Below are 20242 nucleotides of genomic sequence, written 5' to 3'. Positions count from 1 at the left end.
TTCTACCCTTTTTCCTGTGATTGATGAAATTCAGATCTAGGCAAATACGAATATAGACAAACATTTTCATTAATAATGGAAAATGGCTTCTGTAATTATACCATATCACAATTAATTTGGTTTGGAAAAGATGATTTCATTTTATACCAATACAAATTCTCATTGTGAACCAGGAATCTGTTTGAACAAGCACCTTCAGAATTCTCTCAGGAACAGGAGAGTAAGGTACTGAGGAAACTATAACTTGCAGTTGCTTTGATGCTATACTTATAGGTTATAGAATAAGCAAATTTGTGGCCTGTCTTTTGTTCCCACATAGCCCATTATTAATATCAGGAGATATTAGAAAGCTGTCCACATCTTGCTAATTACCAAAGTTGGTAGGAAAATAATTTGTTGAACTTACTTTACCAAGTTGGGTTGGTAGAGTAAGACTTGTAATTAAATAAGATAGTGTCAACATTGTTGAAGTTATACCCTTTAGCTGTTAGTTACAAAAATAGTATGAATGCTGCCTAGCTATTTAAATTTCTGGTTTTATTTCAGTGCCTTTATCGAGTTTAATAAAGTATTGAATTATCCTTTTATGACATTTTTCATATTTAATATTTTAATCAAATATATAAAATTACACATAAAAGCTCACAGCCTAAAAATGAATTATTCCTTGTTATTTGAAATAAACTATATGTTAGAATAAATTTATATTTCTCCAGGTATCTTTTATAGATGCTTCAAGTGATCAGAATTTGGAGGCTTACAGATGCTAAAAACAACTCTCATGCCAGTGGCTCAAGAGATGAAGTTGTAACTCTTGCCTTTATTTCTGAATAATCAGTGATTCCATTTTAAATTGACAAAAGAATGGCACATGGTTTTCATCATTTACATAATAGCCAAAGGCAGCGTGGTCCATTTAAAATTATTCTTAAATACTTAAAATACACAACAGCAGTGTAATTTAGTCTAAGAAAACTAAAATTGGTAGAGCAAATGAAAGTTGGAATCAGGTTAAAAAAAAAAAAGTAACAGAAGCCTGTAGCTATAAGTAAAACTCTTTATCTCTGTCTCATGGCCTATTTGGCATTAATTTAAGGTTCCACTTGGAAATAATTTTGGCACTATGATTCATAGAAGGCAAGTTTCTTAGGTTTACATTAACCCAGGCAGTGTTACCAGGTGCATTCACATGCATGAAAATAAACATAGTCTCTGATTGTGGAATTGTTACTGTTTAATTACATAAAGATTTGCTTACCAAGACCATGCACACACACAAAAAAAAATTCATAAAACTGAGTTTTTAAACTTCAGGAAACTAGAGAATAGCTGTCTCAGACATCCTTGTGACTGAAGTCATGGTGAAGATAAGGGTTGGGAAATTCGTGCCGTTTTTTAATTGTTTTCTTTTCCCTGTGAAGGGCTAGCCAGAGCCAAGTCAGTTCCCACAAAGACCTACTCCAATGAAGTCGTCACACTGTGGTACCGGCCACCTGATGTGCTTCTCGGTTCCTCAGAGTACTCAACTCAGATTGACATGTGGTAAATACATGCAGATGTTGTTGCCATTTATAATTTTGAAAGAATGTAGCCATTAACACAGGCATATTGATAGATATGTGACTTCAGGGAGATATTTTAAAGAGCAACAATATAAGCAATAATTAAAAGTTTTGACACATGAGTAAGATCACCTAGGTTTACCAGTTCTACCACTTAAAACTACATAATAAGCTTATTCAAATTACTGGACTTGCCTCACTTTCCTCATTTAAGGAAATGGGAATAGTAACAATAATTACTTTAAAAAGGCCATTTTGTGGATAATGTTAAGACCAAATGAGCTAATACTTATAAAGCATTTAGAAGAATGTTTAGTACATTGTAGTTTAAAATAAAATTATTCTTGTCATCATTTAATATTCATAAAAATCCACTTGGCCTTAAGTTGATCTAAGAATAATAAAATATTGCAACCATCTTCCTCATATCCCACTCTGATCATGACATTCCTTTACTCAAATACCTTTGCTGCTTCCCCTTTCATTACCTATAGAGTAAGGTATAATTCATCAATCTGATACTTAATAAAAACATCTCTAAACTATCTTTTCCAACTTACATTAGACTGTTCCTCTATATGAGTAATCCCTTTTAGCCAAATGGGCTACTCACCATATCTCAAAAATAACCTGGGCTTTCCCACCTTTGCACTTATGTTCATACCAGTCGACCCATCTGGAATGCCTACTGTGCATCTACTGCCTAGGAACCTTCAAAAACAGCTTTTCATAAATCCTTCCTGAATACAACCTAGCATCCAATGACAATCCCTTCCTCTGAAATGTGGTTTCATTTATTGACTATATAATGCAGTAAGAAGTCCTACGCTTCCTTCTGTTGTCTTGCATTGAACAATTATATATAATTTTGTATAACATTTTTTAAAACTTATTTTTTAAATTGTGGTAAAATATACATAACGTAGTTTACCATTTTAACCCATTTTCTACAGTTCTTTGGCATTAGGTACATTCACATTGTTGTGCAACCTTAACACTCCAGAACTTTTTTCATCTTGCAAAACTGAAACCTCATACTCATTAGACAACTCCCCATTTCCTCCTTCCTCCAGCCACTGGCAACCACCATTCTACTTTCTGTGAATTTGACATTTCTAAGCACCTCATATGAGTAGACTGATAAAGTATTTGTCCTTTTGTGACTGGTTTATTTCACCTAGCATAAATGTCTTCAAGTTTCATCCGTGTTGTGAAGATACTTGACTTTACGTGTCAGAATTGCTTTCATTTTTAGACTGAGTAATTGTTGCATATGTATGCTACATTTTGTTTATCCATTTGTCAGTGGGCATACGGGTTGTTTCTACCTTTTGGCTGTTAAGAGTAATGCTGCTGTGGACATAAGTGACAAATATGTCTTTGAGACTCTGCTTTCAGTTCTTTTGGGTATATACTTAGGAGTAGAATTGCTGGATCATATGATAATTCTATTTTAAATTATTTTGACAACCATACTGTTTTCAGTAGTGGCTCCATCATTGTAACTTTTTGTATACCATTTTAATATGTAAAATTTTACATACAGTGGTTAGATTGTGAGTCCTTTAATGGAAGGGACTGTGTCTTAAGGGTATTGACACAGATTCTAGATGATAGTATTCATTCACTGAATCTCCATCTGTTTCTTTTCCTTCTCACACACTTGTACACACCACCCTGCACTTGTATGTTCTATCTCTGCTTCCTGCATAAAAGTTTCTTGAATCATTTGCTTCTCCCTATCCCTGCTACCCACTATCTAAGACATATAATAGGCATTAAATCACTATTAGTATTGGTATGTTTTTCTTCAAGGGTCATGCAGAGGAGAGCTGGACATTTTTAAGGCAGGGCAGAGGAGGGGAGATGGAGGAATGGATATAACAATTATAAAAGTTGAGACAAATAGTATACATATTAACAAATTAGTTGGAGCTGAAAGTAATCTCTATAGTATGTTTTCTAGCAGGCTAATACAAAATTCTCCATCTCCAGAGGGTACTCTTAAGGAAAAGATAATTGTCCTTCATAATATGTAAATAGATTGCTCATCATTTTTTTTTTATGATATATCTTAAAGGGGTGTTGGTTGCATTTTCTTTGAAATGGCTTCTGGAAGACCTCTGTTTCCAGGATCAACTGTGGAAGATGAGCTGCACTTAATTTTCCGACTGCTAGGTAACAAATATTTTCCCAGTAATTTGCTTTCTGCAATTGTGACTAGATAAGATTATATATTTAAAAAAAAATATATTTAAAAATTTGGTACTGAGACTAACTAACATAGATAGCTGTTATAAGAATTATAATTAGTTAATTATAATTATACCTGGCTGGCTCTGTCAGTGGAGCATGTGACTTAATCTCTGGGTTGTGAGTTTGAGCCCCATGCTGGGTGTAGAGATTACTTAAAAATAAAATCTTTAAAAAAAAAAAACAAACAAACCTAATTACAAAGAAAAGAATTATAATCAGCATGATTATAAAAATAGAGCCTTCTGTGTAACTTCTTTTCATTTACTAAGTTCTGCCTTTGCATTATAAATTGTATGCAAGAACAAAGGGAAATATTACCGAAAATTGACCTTTAGCATATTATTGGGAAATATTTCTAGATTAGGCATTATCGTTTTTATGGCATCATTGCGGAGTCCCAAAAATAATTGTTGAAGTTGAAATAATAAAATCAGCTACTAAATGTAAATTGTTCCTTGACACTTTCTTAGTTCTCCTTATTTATATGTGTTTGTGTATATATACATTTTTATATATTTACAAAAATTTTTTTTTTTTTAAATTCAGGAACACCATCTCAGGAAACTTGGCCAGGTGTTTCTTCAAATGATGAGTTCAAGAACTACAACTTTCCAAAATACAAACCACAGCCTCTCATTAACCATGCACCCAGGTATTTTTTTCTTTAAGTTAAAGGGGGAAAACCCACATGATTCTTTCCAGTCTCTTAAAGCATTAGCCATAGTAAGGATTCAGGGAAAAATATATAATATACATATGGAGTTCTTAAATATTTTAGGATCTGATTTAAATGAATTTCTTCCTTCCTTTTGTCAGATTAATATTATAATCCAGAGACCAAGATATATAAATCACAGAATTGAGCTCTAAATAAAATGAATATAGAATATCCATATTAGAATTCTAGAGTTTATGTAGATTGTTCCCTTTGTCAGAAAGAAGACATTGGTTAATGCTGTATTCAGTACCTTGAAGGCCATGATGAAATTTTTGTTTTGCTTCCTACAGAATTATTCTATATTTACTTACAAAAATCTAAGTGTTAAAAGTAAAATCTTGACTCTGACCCAAGGAGACCCGTCAGTATTTGGCCAATGTTAATGACATGATTTGTATTTGAAGAATGTAAACTCTTTCTGACCCCTCATATCCTAAATGTTAGCCATTTCATTAAAGTTTCTCAGATCTACCCCCAGATCCATTTAAAACCCCCATTAAAATTTCAGTTAGAACATTTCTACTTATGGAATTTTTACATTTTCTGTAACAAAGAATAACTAACCCCTTTGACTGTGTTTTTTCATGTGTCCTTAAAAAAATAGAGTATACCCAGATACCAAATAAGGTCAGTGTTTTAACGTTTTAATCAAAAAAGCCATTCACATTGCTCACGAGCTAACACACTTGGCTCTAGTTCCATTTATTCTCAAGCTAGAGAGAGTAGAAAAACAGTTCTGATACCAAAAATATTTTTAAAGTATTTATATGAATTGATGTTCTTATTGTTACTATAGCAACTAATAACATTCTAAGTAGACTTGCTTAGGAAGAATAATACTATGTGCAGGGCTTTGTGTGTGTGTCTCTTCCTTCTAAGTAGCATAAATCCTATTTTTGTCATTTATATGTTGCTTGCTATTGTAGTGTCCAGTGCAGAAGGTTGAAGCTCTTCTTTAAAGCAGGTTCTCCATGACCTTAGCCCCTAGTTTGTGCCCAAGGAGCTCTGGATATTTGTCAGAACGGCAAACTACAAAGGATTAGAAGAGTCTGGAGAATGTCTAGGCCACAGCGTCCACACTACCCACTAAGAACACTTGGGAGAATATTTCTTTATTCATAATTGTACTTTTGCCAGTGAAAGGCATGCAAAATAGAACCTGTGCTTTCTGATCAAGAGATTATACCATTAAAATAGTCCCCAAATCCTCTACTACTTATTAAATGAATTTTATCACTATAATTATCTATCTTTATTGACTACCTCATTGATTTTGTAGCCCAATTTTTAATTAAGTTTTATGATGTCATTGTGGCATATTTAAATGGAACTTTATAGGTTCTAGTACCCCGGTCTCAGTAGACTACCCTGTAAAAATGTGTTGAATGAGTCATCTGTGTTTATTGTGAGCCACAGTGATAGATTTGGGGTCACTTTCACCTATACAATAAGAAAATGACGCTTTTGTATCTTGCCTGTAGCGGAACACTATGAAAATGATACACTTAAGCTTTTGTGATAATAGGGGTTACTTTGAGACAGAATGGTGATTTTGAAAAATTCTTTAATTATCTGATTTGTTCTTCATTATTGAAAATTTGAGCCAAAGCCGTTTTTTATAGTTTCTTCTTCAGCAAGTGGCAAGATAGGTCTTTTAAGGATAAAACAGATTTGAGTCTATTTGAAAGCAACAAAAGTGGCTATTTTAGAGCACTTGAAGTTAGCAGATTAAAACACTTGGAAAATAGTTTTATTTGAAAAGTTCCCGTCAGCTAAGATAAAAGAATAAATTGCTACTTGTTTTTTGTTGTTTTTAGATTAGACTCTGAGGGAATCGAGTTAATAACAAAGTTTCTTCAGGTATGTTACATCTTACTTTGTAATCACTAAGCCTCAGTTTCTCTGCATCTGTAGAATGGAATCAGTAATACCTGCTTAAAGTATTTGTCATAACAGTTAAATAAGATTATTTATGGTAGTATATGGCATGCTTAAGGCATATGCTTAAGTAAAATAATAATAAATGATGGTTTCTCTTAATGTGTATGGGTCTCTCATTGTGACCTAGAACAGTCTGAGGTAGTCACCTTCTGGTATTGATCAACTTATGTCCAGGCCATGTTCTCTGCAATTCACAATCTCTTATGTTCTTTTTCTTTTCCTTATACTTACAGCCTTACAGGCTACAGCACCTACAAATACCATTCATATCTTCTATTCAAAGCAGTAAGAAGAGAGGATAAGGGTGTCAGCCATAATGGTCCCCTTGTATCTGGAAAGCAAAGGCTTTTCCAGAAACCCCTGCAAAGCTTCTTCCTAAGTCTTGTTGGCCAGAACATTAATTGTAAGAGAGGCTGGGAATTGGGGAGCAAGATTGTTATTATAGTTAGCCTAAACTTAAAACAGTCATGATTCATGATTGATCTGCTGGATTTGGAAACACGGACACCTTAAACAAATCTCATCAAGGAAAAAAGGGAAATGGATATCCAATAGGTAATTTAATAATATCTGTCATAAAAGTATTGGATATATTTCCAGTGATCCTTTGATGTTCATGAGGAAAAGGAACACCAAAGATCAGATATTTTAGTTTTTTATCACTTCAGAAAATATAGGAAATCTAAATTTTTAGTGAAGAGCCAGCTTCATCTTGGAAGTTTGGAACTGAGATGTAGTCATTACTACATAATCTCAATAGCAACTCACATTAGAGTATATCTGGCGTACTCCAAGTTCGTTCTTAAAAAGCAGTCATTGTATTACAAATAATAAGATAAAAATAGCTCTAAATGCTAATCTGCCTCCCCTAATAATGTTTAGAGAAAAAGTTAATGAAGCAGTTCTTTGCTTTTTCACAGTATGAATCTAAGAAAAGGGTTTCAGCAGAAGAGGCCATGAAGCATGTATACTTTCGAAGTCTGGGACCAAGAATACATACTTTACCTGAAAGTAAGAGAAAATCTAAAGTCCCCCTGCCCCCCATTTTCATTTGTCCAGTGTTGGAGACTGGGGTGAATTAGGGGTTTAGGAAGAGATTATTGTTGGTTTTTAAGCATAAAATTTTAGTCTTTTTGTAACCAGATCAGAATTCCTTGAAAGGAAGTGTCTTATTTGCATATGTTTTCATTTGTTTCTTTTTTTTTTTTTTTTAAAGACTTTTTTATTTTAGAGAGAGTGAGTGAGAATGTGCTCCTGTAGGTAGGGGAGGGAAAAAGGGAGAGAATCTTCAAGCAGACTTCCTGCTGAGCGCAGAGCCTAACATGGAGCTGGAGTGGGGCTTGACCCCACAACCCATGAGAACTTGGCCCGAGCTGAAAGCAAGAGTCGGACGCCCAACCGACTGAGCCACTTAGGCACCCCTTAATTTGTTTCTTTTAACACTGAGCACATTGCCACTGCTCTGTAAGAAATCACCAGTACTTAGGCATGGGTTATTAATCTTATTAGACTTAAATTGGAAAATGCCATCTGATGATAGACATTGTCATTAGGCCTAATCTGGATTGCGTTGATTCAGAGTTTCTAAAAATGGATTTCAGGCAGAGAGTAATGAAGCACAACTTAAACATAAAATTGTTTTCTTGTAAAGTAGATTTCCTTTTCAAGATATAAAGATGATTTTTCTTTGCTATGGTCACTCTGACTTTACTGTCCTCATGACAGTGGTGAGTGTATTGTCAGTCCCTAAAAGAGCTGATTTCTCATGCCTGAGTTAACTGCTTCATTTTACTCATCACTCCCTTTTAAAAGATTACCCCAGCATTTTACTTTAAAACTGAGGAAGGTGAATGGGGAATTAGAATATTTAGGAACTGAGATTCCAAAGGCTTTCATTAATTTCCCATTCTCATTTATAACTAAAAAATATTGATTCATTGAGGTTTGCTAATTGAGATCAAGAATCCTTAAGACTTTTCACTTAAGAACTTAACTGGATATTTTTTAATGAAAGATTACCTCTCTAGCAGAGATTGGAAATGAGAAAGATGAATTATGAGTGTTTTTTTAAGATGATAGTTACATTTCATTATTAATACCAAGTTTCCTTGTTTGAGGTAGGCAATTATGGTTGTGTACAAACCTATGGTTTTTTCCTGAAAATCTGCAGTTTTTTTGAGACCCTGATACCCTCATGCCATTATAAGGAGACAGGTAAAGGACAGAGAGAATAAAAATCAAGAATACTTTTTGATTAGGTCTTATAACCCCAGTAAGTCCTAGAAAGAGAGTGTATATTCTCTGTACGTACATATTCGAGGAGAAACATATTGGAAGCGTTATTCAAAGCAGAGTTGTAGGGGAAGGTTCTGAGGGGAGATTATTTTATTTGGTTTTCTTTTCAAAACATGGGAACAAAGGGGAAGATAGTTCAGTAGGGCTTTAACCTTGTGAATGTAGCATAAATGTTTCATGTTGAATCAATACACATTTTTAAACACTCTGTCTGTAGTTGGGTCATATTTGTTTTAATAATGTTAGACCTTCACCTGATAGTTTTTGTCTATGCATTTTAGGTGTATCAATATTCAGTTTGAAAGAGATTCAGTTGCAAAAGGACCCGGGTTTTCGAAATTCTTCTTATCCAGAGACAGGTGTGTTTGTCATAAACCATTTCACGTGTCGATCATGAAATTTTGCGTGGAACCAAGTTTTTGGTTTATAAATTGATCAGTAAGATCATTGATGTAAAAACCAATGTACAGTGCATTCCACAACTGTATGTTTAGCATTGCACGTACTCACTTTTCTGTATGATGTGGGCAGCTCAGTAATTCTTCTGAGAGAAATCTGACACAGTCAAGTCAGGGATCCTGAAAGCTGCAGATGGCACAAAGACCTTTTACAAGTGGCCTGGCTTGATCACTGCACACGCCATCCCTGGTACCTGAGGCAGAAGACACATCTTGTGCTTCCCTAGTCTTCAGGTTCATCACTTCGAAGCATAGAAGCTGTAGACTGACCCCATCAACAAAAGGGTCATTTAAGACAGTGCTGATCACTCTTATCGTGGAACTTTAGTTTTTGCTGGTGGGAACATTAGCTTCCTAGAGTCACCAAATACTGTATGTGGGATAAAACTGAACCTTGAACTGCCTCATAAAATGACTTTATATTTTAGGACACGGGAAGAACAGAAGACAGAGCATGCTCTTTTAAGTCTGATAAAATGGTTTCAAGCCCAGCCCCCAGCCTTTCTTATCAATCAAGGACTCAGATCTGAAGGCAATTATTTCTTTTGGTGGACTTGGAATCTCCGTTTGTCTACACTGTCCTCTTCACAGTGGAGTCTTTTTATTTCAGACCTACAGATTGTTTTTATATTTGTTGTCACAGTGTGACAATTTTTTTGTACAGTTGGTTTTAAGGTCTTCTCTGCCATTAGAGCCAGTAGGTTACAGCTGTTGATGTAACTGTAGCTGCAGTTTTTGTGCAGGACTGAGAAACACAGTGCATTATTTATTGCGGAATCATTGCTGCTAAATAACTACTGTCTGTTTATTTAACACAACAGTTACATGCCTGAAGAAGTTGCAGTGGCTTTATTAGATGTGAATGCATCTGTTTCTCCTCACGAATTGTTTTATTGCTGCATTTCTTGTTTGTTTTTAAAATTAAACTGCAGTGTTTCCTGGAATGTAAATTTAGCTTTGCTTAACAGTAAAATAAGTGAGCCATCTTGAACACTCTGAGTTCATGCTATATAATTTTTTATTGAACATCCTCAAGTAGAGTAGCTAAGAAATTGATGAGCACATTATGTTTAGGAAAGCATGTGATGCAGAAGTTGATTCAAGCAAGTGAATACCTGACATTATGGGGTCTTACATTAGATACCAGTAAGTTAAAGCACCAAAATTATTTATTTTTACTTTTCCTCATTTTAGAAATATTTACTGCATATTATTGGATATGTGTATACTAATACACTTACCTATTTTACATTGTGCTTTAATTTAGTTAAAACTAAATCATACAAGTCCAGTGAAATATGTGAGGTCTTGTTTTTGTCTTAAATACAATTCTTTTATTAGAAGGGATGATACTACTTTGGGGAGCCATTTATTTCATTTTGGGGGGGCTGTGTGTATAAATATGTTTTAATAACATTCACTTGGAATCAGCTAAAAGCTGTAATATGTCTTTGAAATGAGCCACGATAAATACAAACAAGAGAAACGAGAACTTAGAGGATTGTTTTAAGGCATCGTAGGTATTCATGTGTTTATCAGAGATAGTAAATATTACAGTTTCAATTATGCATCTCTTTGAACATCATAAACACACCTTGGTGTTGGTAAGTGTTTTAAGCATTTGTGTTAAGTTTTAAGGACTATTTGTTTATTTAGTGCATCTTACAAACTACAAATCTTTAATTGGTATATTTTGAAATGGTCATGTAAATTTTTGGCTTATATATCATGAAAATAATCATAACTTAATTTTTTTTCCTGATATTCACTGTAAAACATTCAGGGGTCCTACCATTTCTGTTCAGGAAATCTTGTAGTTTATTGTTATTTAACAGTATTAAGTGAATTTTTGTATATTTCATTTTAACTTTATTTGTGAATAGTGATTGTGGCATGTTTGGGTGTTATTTTAATATTTCATGATACAGAAATTTTAATTTTTAAAAAAAATTTTCTGGAAGAAACAGATTCATGTGTAATGGTGAATATTGGACCACTACTGCTTTTCACATTTGTAAATTGGTTTTATGTTAAACCCTGTAGCCTAACAAACTGCTGTTATTTCTAACTGACAGACATGTATTAATATTGTACTTTGAAGGTTATAAATATTATGTGGAAATTCCTCCATTTTGTTTTGAAATTTATAATAACAAAATCTTCATGTTGTTAAAATGTGGTTTTGTTGAGTCACAGTTCTTTCTGGGAGAAGAAGGCTGTGTAGAATGGGATCATTTTCCTTTACGGGTTTCATTTTTAAGATCATAAAGTCTCACTGTGCCAGTAATGATACTTAATTTGTATTTGTTGTGGCCATTCATTTAATAATCTCTACTGTGATTTTATAGGATAGTACTTAATTATAAAGCTGTCAGATTTTTCATTTCTTATATAAATGATGTTTTGCAAATTTCATACAGTTATCCATAAGTTTGATATTCTTGCATATAAAAGATGAAGAAATATATCCAGTTATATAAAATTCTTCTTCCTAGGAAGTCCTAGGGATATTTCTTCATTTTATTAAGGAATTTGATATTTTTTTTGATACTTGAGCACCACCATTCAGATCCTGAAAACTTTGCAATGAAGACAGTTGAAACTCAGAAATTTTGAACCATGAACACTTAGGATTCATCTTAAACTGACATGGTCTTAAAGGTAAGAGAGGATGCCTTTTTTGTTTTCCTTCCAAATGGTGTTGACACACATTGCATATGTCAATCTAGGTGTATAGAAGAGTTTCCGTTCTGATGCTTTATTACATGTGAAAGACTACTTATTAACATGTTATAATAATCTATCTTTTGGATCCAGAACAATTCATGAAGTTGTGGGTTTTTTTGTATGCTTCTGTTTTTGCGGGTTTTTTTTAATTTGCCATTTTTATCATTTTATTTTTTTTTTAGAAGTACATACATGTCTATGAAAATGCCCATAGATTTTTTTTTTAAAGATTTTATTTATTTATTTGACAGAGACAGAGACAGCCAGCGAGAGAGGGAACACAAGCAGGGGGAGTGGGAGAGGAAGAAGCAGGCTCTTAGTGGAGGAGCCTGATGTGGGGCTCGAACCCAGAGCGCCTGGATCACGCCCTGAGCTGAAGGCAGATGCTTAACCACTGTGCTACCCAGGCGCTCCCATTTTTATCATTTTAAGTATACAGTTTAGTAGCATTAATTAGACTGTTGTACAGCAATTACCACTATCTTTTTCCAAAATTTTTCATCTCCAAACAAATGCTATACCCATTAAGAAACCCTCCCTCATTTCCCCCCTCCCCACAGCCCTGGTAACCTCTAATATATAGGCATAACACATTTTACTGTGCCGCACTTTATTGTGCTTTGCAGATACTGCAATTTTTAATAAATTGAAGGTTTGTTGCAACACTGCCGGTGCCGTTTTTCCAACTGCATTTGCTCATTTTGTGTCTCTGTGTCACATTTGGTAATTCTCATAGTATTTCAAATTCTATTATTGTATTTGTTATGCTGATTTGCGATTAGTGATCCTTGATATTACCACTGTAATTGTTTTGGGGGTGCCACAAATTGCACCCATGCAAGACAGTGAACTTAATTCATAAATGTTCTGTGTGTTCTTACTGGTCCACCAACAGGCTATTCCCCCATCTCTCTCCCTCTCCTCAGGCCTCCCTATTCCCTGAGACATAATACTGAAATTAGGCCAATTAATAACCCTACAATGGCCTGTAATTGTTCAAGTGAAAGGAAGAGTCACATATTTCTGAGTTTAAATTAAAGCTAGAAATAATTTAAGCTTAGTTGGGAAGGCATGTTAAAAGCCAGCATAGGCTGAAAGCTAGACCTCTTGCTCCAGTTAGCCAAGCTGTGAATGCAAAGGAACAGTTCTTGAAGGAAATTAAAAGAGCTACTCCAGTGAACACATAAATGATAAAGTGAAACAACCTTATTGCTGATATAGAGAAAGTTTTATTGGTCTGGGTAGAAGATCAAATCAGCTACAACATTCCCTTAAGCCAAAACCTAATCCAGAGCAAAGCCCTCTCTCTCTTCTGTTCTTTGAAGGCTGAGAGGTGAAGAAGCTGCAGGAGAAAAGTTTGAAGCTTAACAGAGTTTGGTTCATGAGGTTAAAGGAAAGAAGATGTCTGCATAACATAAAAGTGCAAGATGAAGCATCAAGTTATCCAGAAGATCTAGCTAAAATAGTTAATGGAAGTGGCTACATTAAACAGATTTTCAATGTGGGCAAAATAGCTTTCTCTTGGAAGAAGATGCCATTTGCATCTCATAGCTAGAAAGGAGAAGTCGGTGCTTGGCTTCAAAGTTTCAAAAGATTGGGGTGCCCGGATGGCTCAATCAGTTGAGGATCTGACTTTTGATTTTTGGCTCAGGTCATGATCTCAGGGTTGTGGGATTGGGCCCAGCATTGGGCTCCACTCTTGGTGGAGAGTCTGTTTCTTACTTTCTCTCCCTCCTCCATCCTCCCCCCCTGAAATAAATAAATCTTAAAAAAGAAAAAAGTAGACTGACTCTCTTAGTAGAGACTAATGTAGCTGATGACTGTAAGTTGAAGCCACTGCTCGTTGACCATACTGAAAACCCTAAGGCCCTTAAGAATTATGCTAAATCTACTTTCTCTGTGTTCTGTCAATGGAACAACAAAGCCTGGATGACAGCACATCTCTTCATAGCATGATTTACTGAATATTTTAAGCCTGCTGTTCAGGAAAAAAGGTTTTCAAAATATTATTGTTCATTGACAATGTACCTGATCACCCAGGAGCTCTGATGGAGATGGACAACCAAGATTAATCTTGTTTTCATGCCTGCTAACATAACATCTTCTTTGGAGCGCATAGATCAAGAAGTAGTTTTGACTTTCGAGTCTTATAAGAAATACATCTCATAAAGCTGTAGCTCCCATAGTAGTGATTCCTCTCTGATGGATCTGGGTAAAGTAGATTGAAAACCTTCTGGAAAGGATTCACCATTCTAGGTGCCATTAAGGACATGTATGATTCATGGGAAGAGGCCAAAATATCAACATTAACAGGAGTTTGGAAGACGCTGGTTCCAAGACTTGAGCAGAAGAAGTAACTGCAGATGTGGTGGAAATAGCAAGAGAACTAGAATTAGAAGTGGAGTGAATTGCTACAAGATGACTGAATTGCTACAATTTCATGATAAAACTTGAATGATAAGAAGTTGCTTCTTATCGATGAGCAAAGTGGTTTCTTGAGATGGAATCTACTCCTGGTGAAGTGCTGTGAAGATTGTTGAAATGACAGCAAAGGATTTAGAATATCACTTAAATAAACTTGGTTGATAAAGCAATATCAGGGTTTAAGATGACTCCAGTTTTGAAGGAAGTTCTGCAGGTAAATTGCTATCAAACAGCATGAAAGGACTCTTCATCGTTTCCGCAGACTTCATTGTTGTCTTATTTTAAGAAATTGCCACAGCCACTCCAGCCTTCAGCAACTACCACCTTGATCAGTCAGCAGCTATCAACATCAAGGCAGGACCCTCCAACAGCAAAAGGACTATGACACACTGAAAGCTCAGATGGGTTAGCATTTTTTTAATAATAAAGTATTTTTTTAAACAGAAGTATGTACTTTTTTTTTAAGACAATGTTATTGCACACTTAATAGACTGCAGTATAGCATAAACATAATTTTTATGTGCACTGGGAAGCCAAAAAATTCATTTGACTGACTTTATTATGGCATTTGCTATTGCAATGGTCTGGAACTGAACCTGCAATATCTCCAAGGTATGGTTGTAATTTCTAAGTTTTATTTTTATTTACTTAAGTATATATCTACACCCAACATGGGGCTTGAAATCACAACCCTGAGATCAAGAGTCACATGCCCTTCCGACTGAGCCAGCTAGGCGCCCCTGGTATGCCTGTACTTGCCTATTGCAGATATTTCATATAAGTGGAGTCATACCATAATTGTCCTTGGGTGTCTGGCTTATTTCGCTCACTTAGAATGATGTTTTCAGGTTTCATCCATGTTGTAGCATGTATCAGAATTTTAGTTCTTTTCATGGCTGAATAAAATTCTTCGAATGCACGTTTTGTTTAAACATTTATCTGTTGATTTCACATGAACTTTTTTCTACTGCTTGGCTTTTGTGAATAATGCTGTCATGAACATGGGTGTACAAGCATCTGTTTGAGTCCTCGTTTTCAATTCTTTGTGTTTATATACCTAGGAGTTGAATTGTTGGGTCATTTAGTAATTCTGTGTTTACCTTTTTAAGGAACCATCAAATGATTGCCCATGGCAACTGCACCATTTTCATTCCCAGTAGTAATGTATGAGAGTTTTCTCATCCTTGCCAATACTTACTTTCCTTTAAAAAAAAAAAAAATTCATTTTGATACATAGGACACGTTATCTCATTGTAGTTTTGATTTGCATTTCCCTAGTCAGTAGGATGTTGAGCATCTTTTCATGTGTGTATTGGCCATTTGCATCTGGTTTGGAGAAGAGTCTTCAAGTCCTTTGCCCATTTTTATTTTTTATTTATTTATTTATTTTAAAGATTTTATTTATGTGACAGACAGCCAGCGAGAGAGGGAACACAGCAGGGGAGAGGGAGAGGAAGAAGCAGGCTCCCAGCGGAGGAGCCCGATGTGGGACTCGATCCCGGAACGCCAGGATCACACCCTGAGCCGAAGGCAGACGCCCAACGACTGCGCTACCCAGGCGCCCCCTTTGCCCATTTTAAAATTGTTGTTGTTGCTGAGTTGGGTTGTTTAAACTGTAGTTCTTTACACCTTTTTTTTTTTTAAGTTTTATTGATTTTAGAGCATGCATGTATTGAAGGGGGGAAGGGCAGAGGCAGATGGAGAGGGAGAGAATCCCAAGCAGACTCTCCACTGAGCACAGAGCCCGATGAGAGGCTCGATATCATGACCCTGAGATCATGACCTGAGCTGAAATCAAGTTGGATGCTTAACTGACTGAGTCACTGAGGCGCTCTTCTTTATATATTCTAGGTATTAGGTACATACGAGGTATACGACTTGCAGTTATTTTTTTCCATTCTCTGGATTGCCTTTTACTTTCTTGATGGTATCCTTTTATTACATAAAATTGCTCATTTAATGACGTCCAACATATCTTGGAAACTACTGCCAAATTTAGCGTCATGAATATTTCCCCCCATTTTAAGAGTTTTATAGTTTTAACTCATTTAGGGCTTTGATCAATCTTGAGTTAATTTTTGTATGTGGTGTAAAGTGAGGATCTAACTTCATTCTTTTGCATGTAAATGTCTAGTTTTCCCAGTACTATTTGTTAAAAAGACTGTCCTTTTCCCATTAAATGGTCTTGGCACCCTTGTTGCAGATTAGTTGGCCATAAATGTGAGAGTTTATTTTGGGGCTCTCGATTCTGTTTTATTGGTCTACATCTCTGTCTGCCTGCCAGTACCACGATGTTTCAATTACTTGTAGCTTTGTAAGTTTTGAAATCAAGAAGTGAATCTTCCAACTTTTTCTTTTTCAAGGTTGTTTTGGCTCTTCAGAAACCCTTGAAATTCCATTTAAATTTTAGGATGGGGTTTTTCTGTTTCTCAGGAAATATGCCGTTAGGATTGTGATAGGAATTGCCCTGAATCTGTACATCCTTTGTGAGTATTGGGGTTTCTAGTCCATGAATGCAGGACAGCTTTAGTTTCTTTTAGCAAGGTTTTGTAGTTTTTCAGGGTACAAGTCTTCTGCCTCCTTAAGTATTTTAATTCCTTTGATGTTAAATACTTAGGAATAAAATTCCTAGTATTTTCTTCTTTTTGATGTTGTTGTAGATGGAATTATTTTCTTCGTAATTTTTGTGTTGATTTTGTATCCTATAATTTTGTTTACTTATTAAATTTTTTGTGGATTCTTTAAGGTTTTCTAAATATAAGACCATGTCATCTATGAATTGAGATAGCTTTACTTCCTTTATAATTTGAATTTATTTTTCTTGCCTAATTACTTTGGTTAGGACTTTCAGTCCTGTGTTGAAGTAGAATTGGCAACATGTTCTTTATGTTAGGGAAAACACTTTCAGTCTTTCACCATTGAGTATATTAGTTTCAGCTAGAAGAATAAATGATAATTTGTTTCTTCTCTTCCTCCTCACCTACCCCTATTTTAATATAGAATGATTGGTAGGCCTTGAGATTTAAAAGATCAGAGGACCACTTTTCAAACCTGTTTTCCCCCGACCCCCTCCTAAGTCAGCCTCAGTAATTCTATTTGTTTCCTTAGATATCTCTTTAAAGCAGATCACAGATACATAACGTGTTTTGATGTATCATATTTAAGGTTAGATGACAAGACTTATTTTCCAACTTGTACACATATAGAGAAGTAAAATTTGGATTGTCCCAAGTAAATGGAGATAAACCAACCCACTTGCTTCCTCACACCTTTTATCACAAAGTATTTATTGAACAAAAATAATAGTAAAATTGATACATATATGAAATTGAATGAAGATATGCAGTCATAGAAAAGATGTGTACAAAGAGAACGTTTAGGTTATAGTTCTATAAAACCTTAGCCATAGCATTTTTACACTGATGAAGCAGACATATAAAAAGGAAAAAAAGTTATTTAATATGTCCTTTGAAACCTATTTTCTGACTAAAATAATTTTTCACACACACACATACACAGAATGAGGCAGAGCTTATAAGGGTTATACTTCAATACCTCCAGTTCTGTATTTGTGTCTTAGTGAGTTTCTTGATCAATAAAAATCATGGTGTTTTTCCATTTCTAAGAAACAGAGTTAGAATGTGGGTTAATCATCGTATTTCAAGGAAGGAAATACAAGAATCAGATATACAGTCATTTGAGTATTTCCAATCAGCATATACATTTAAAAAAATATTTTGGTTTGAGATTTTTGTACATTGATTAACTTCCTTTGGTTTCTCTGTATGAATCTGACATTTGAGGTACATTCTTATCTGACAAATTTTTTAAAAATATCCTGTTATCTGTTTTGTCTACCTAACCTGCAGTTTTCGGCCAGTAGTTACTTACAGTTAGGCATGGGAAAACAGAACCGTACTGAGCACCAATCACTGTTCTACCTTTAATGAGCTGTGTGGCCTTAGGCAACTCCCAGTTGCTTCTGTGTAATTGTCTTATCTGGAAACAGTGCTAAGAAGCATTCTCAAAGGCCCCCTCTACCTTTAACATTGCATGTTTCGTAAATATCAGTTCCCTGGACCAGCTCTTTTATTTTAGTACAGGATTATCCTCAGCTTATGAGGAAGTGACAGTAGTATCTGTGGATTTTAGAATTTACTTTATATCCAAAAGTGTGTATTAGAGATTTATACATCCCCATACACAGAGACACTTAATTCCGATTGAAAAATCTCAAGATTTTAAGCATTGTAAGTTTTAGTTTTTACAAGCTTTATTTTTTACCCTTTTTCATAATCTTGCCATTTAACACCTATGGAATCAGCCACTTTTCAAATTGGTTTGTTACTTACAGTTAGGGATGATAATCTGATCTTGAAAGCACTGGGCACTTTCCAGTTCTCTTCACATTAGAACTTTCCTATTTCATGTACAGAACAGTGTCTTAGAGTGGCACCTGCTGATGTTTCTGTTATCACTGCTCTATGCTACACAAAAGAATTTACTGCCAAGCACTCCAGATTGTTGTTAGTTCAGTTCCACAGTGAGGTTCCTGAAGAGTCATATTTCTTCTATCCAATTTCCTTCATTCTTACCATAAACTTAGTAATACATAAAGCAGTGTATCTTACCTCTCAGTTTCCACAAACAGGGCTATACCTTATATACCTGAAGATTCCTGATGTTAAGAATTGTGTTCATCAACCGGTCTGTGAGCCTCTTCCTAAGCATAGGATGTTTAAATGTTAATTACAGTTTGAGGTTTAGAGAAACCCTAACTCATAACGATACAGGATAATGTATCAGGGGTGTGATTCTCTATGGAAAACTGGGAGAACCACAGCTAATTTTTTGAAAACAATATGCTTACACAGGAGAGATTCCAAGGGCATGGGTAGAGTGAACTTGATGTAGATTTCCATCTCAGGTTTTTGTTTGGGAGGATCTAAAAGAAAGATTGTAAACAAACAGGTAGCTAGCCTTTCAAAGTTCATTTTTTAAAAAAATGCACTTTAGAACATTTTCTTTTATGAATGTTTATTTTCTAAATATGGCTTAGTTTCTTTTATAAAAACAGGCAATTCATATACAATTGAAAGCGAAAAAGAAAAATATGAATATGCTTTCATTTTGCCTACTTGTGAAAAATAATTCTACTAGAGAGCTGTTTTATACTAATTTTTGTCTTTCATTTTCTCAATACTAAAAAATATATAAACCATTTACATAAAACTAAATGCAAAGGAAGGCACAGCTGGTTATAGTGTCTATAAGCATAGTTCAGCATATGCGGAATTAATTAGAAAAAAAGCTTCACATCCTTATTAGTTACACTGAAAACCATTAAGAAAAGTTCTTCACTGTCAACAGTGTTCAACACTTAAGGCCTAAGAGGATATAAAAACAAAAACATTAAAAATCACTTAATGCCAAACAGATCTTCATATATACTTGAATATAAAAAAAAGTTTTAAAAATGCTAACATAAATCTAGACCATCCATGTTATGAAAAGTGCAAACCAAATTAACAGAGGGTTTCACAACGTCCTTCTCATGACACAGGTAAACTAGCCCATGGGGACAAATTTGTTTCATCAGTTAATAAGTCTTTAACTGTGGCCAGATGTCATCAGGATTTCTGAGAGTTCGAAGAAAGCAGTACTGGAGAAGCAGCTCTATCCAGACTGGGGATTGGCACTGGCATGTGGCCGTTAAGCAGTGTCGGAAACTGTAAGGGACAGAAGATTTTTAAAATAATTATTGCAGACCCATTGGGACAAACTTGAATTCTTTACATTCCTAGGCAGACCATAAGTGGATCACCCCTGGGACAGAGGGGTTGCAAATTATTTTACAGAAT

At 34.9% G+C, this 20242-nt stretch overlaps 2 protein-coding genes across 3 annotated transcripts in view; one reads left to right on the top strand and one right to left on the bottom strand.

Moving 5' to 3' along the window:
- Positions 1–11405, top strand: part of CDK17 (cyclin dependent kinase 17) — a 109743-nt gene extending 98338 nt beyond the window's left edge. Inside the window, exons 11-17 of one of the 2 annotated variants that reach the window (XM_002919247.4) lie at positions 1422–1542; positions 3643–3740; positions 4365–4470; positions 6354–6396; positions 7398–7488; positions 9054–9131; positions 9659–11405. In XM_002919247.4, coding sequence (XP_002919293.1) covers positions 1422–1542; positions 3643–3740; positions 4365–4470; positions 6354–6396; positions 7398–7488; positions 9054–9131; positions 9659–9696 — 575 coding nt within the window. In that variant the 3' untranslated portion in view covers positions 9697–11405. The remainder of the gene's footprint in view (positions 1–1421; positions 1543–3642; positions 3741–4364; positions 4471–6353; positions 6397–7397; positions 7489–9053; positions 9132–9658) is intronic. The other variant, XM_034644491.1, reaches the window with a different exon arrangement.
- Positions 11406–17651: 6246 nt separating this feature from the next.
- Positions 17652–20242, bottom strand: part of ELK3 (ETS transcription factor ELK3) — a 36357-nt gene continuing 33766 nt past the window's right edge. The window contains exon 4 of the mRNA XM_034644492.1: positions 17652–20110. Coding sequence (XP_034500383.1) covers positions 20012–20110 — 99 coding nt within the window. The 3' untranslated portion in view covers positions 17652–20011. The remainder of the gene's footprint in view (positions 20111–20242) is intronic.

This window comes from Ailuropoda melanoleuca, chromosome 15 (assembly GCF_002007445.2).
Source record: "Ailuropoda melanoleuca isolate Jingjing chromosome 15, ASM200744v2, whole genome shotgun sequence".
NCBI classification, from domain to species: Eukaryota; Metazoa; Chordata; class Mammalia; order Carnivora; family Ursidae; genus Ailuropoda; species Ailuropoda melanoleuca.
The sequence above is the reverse complement of the archived record's forward strand: the minus strand, read 5'-3'. Positions and strand labels throughout refer to the sequence as shown.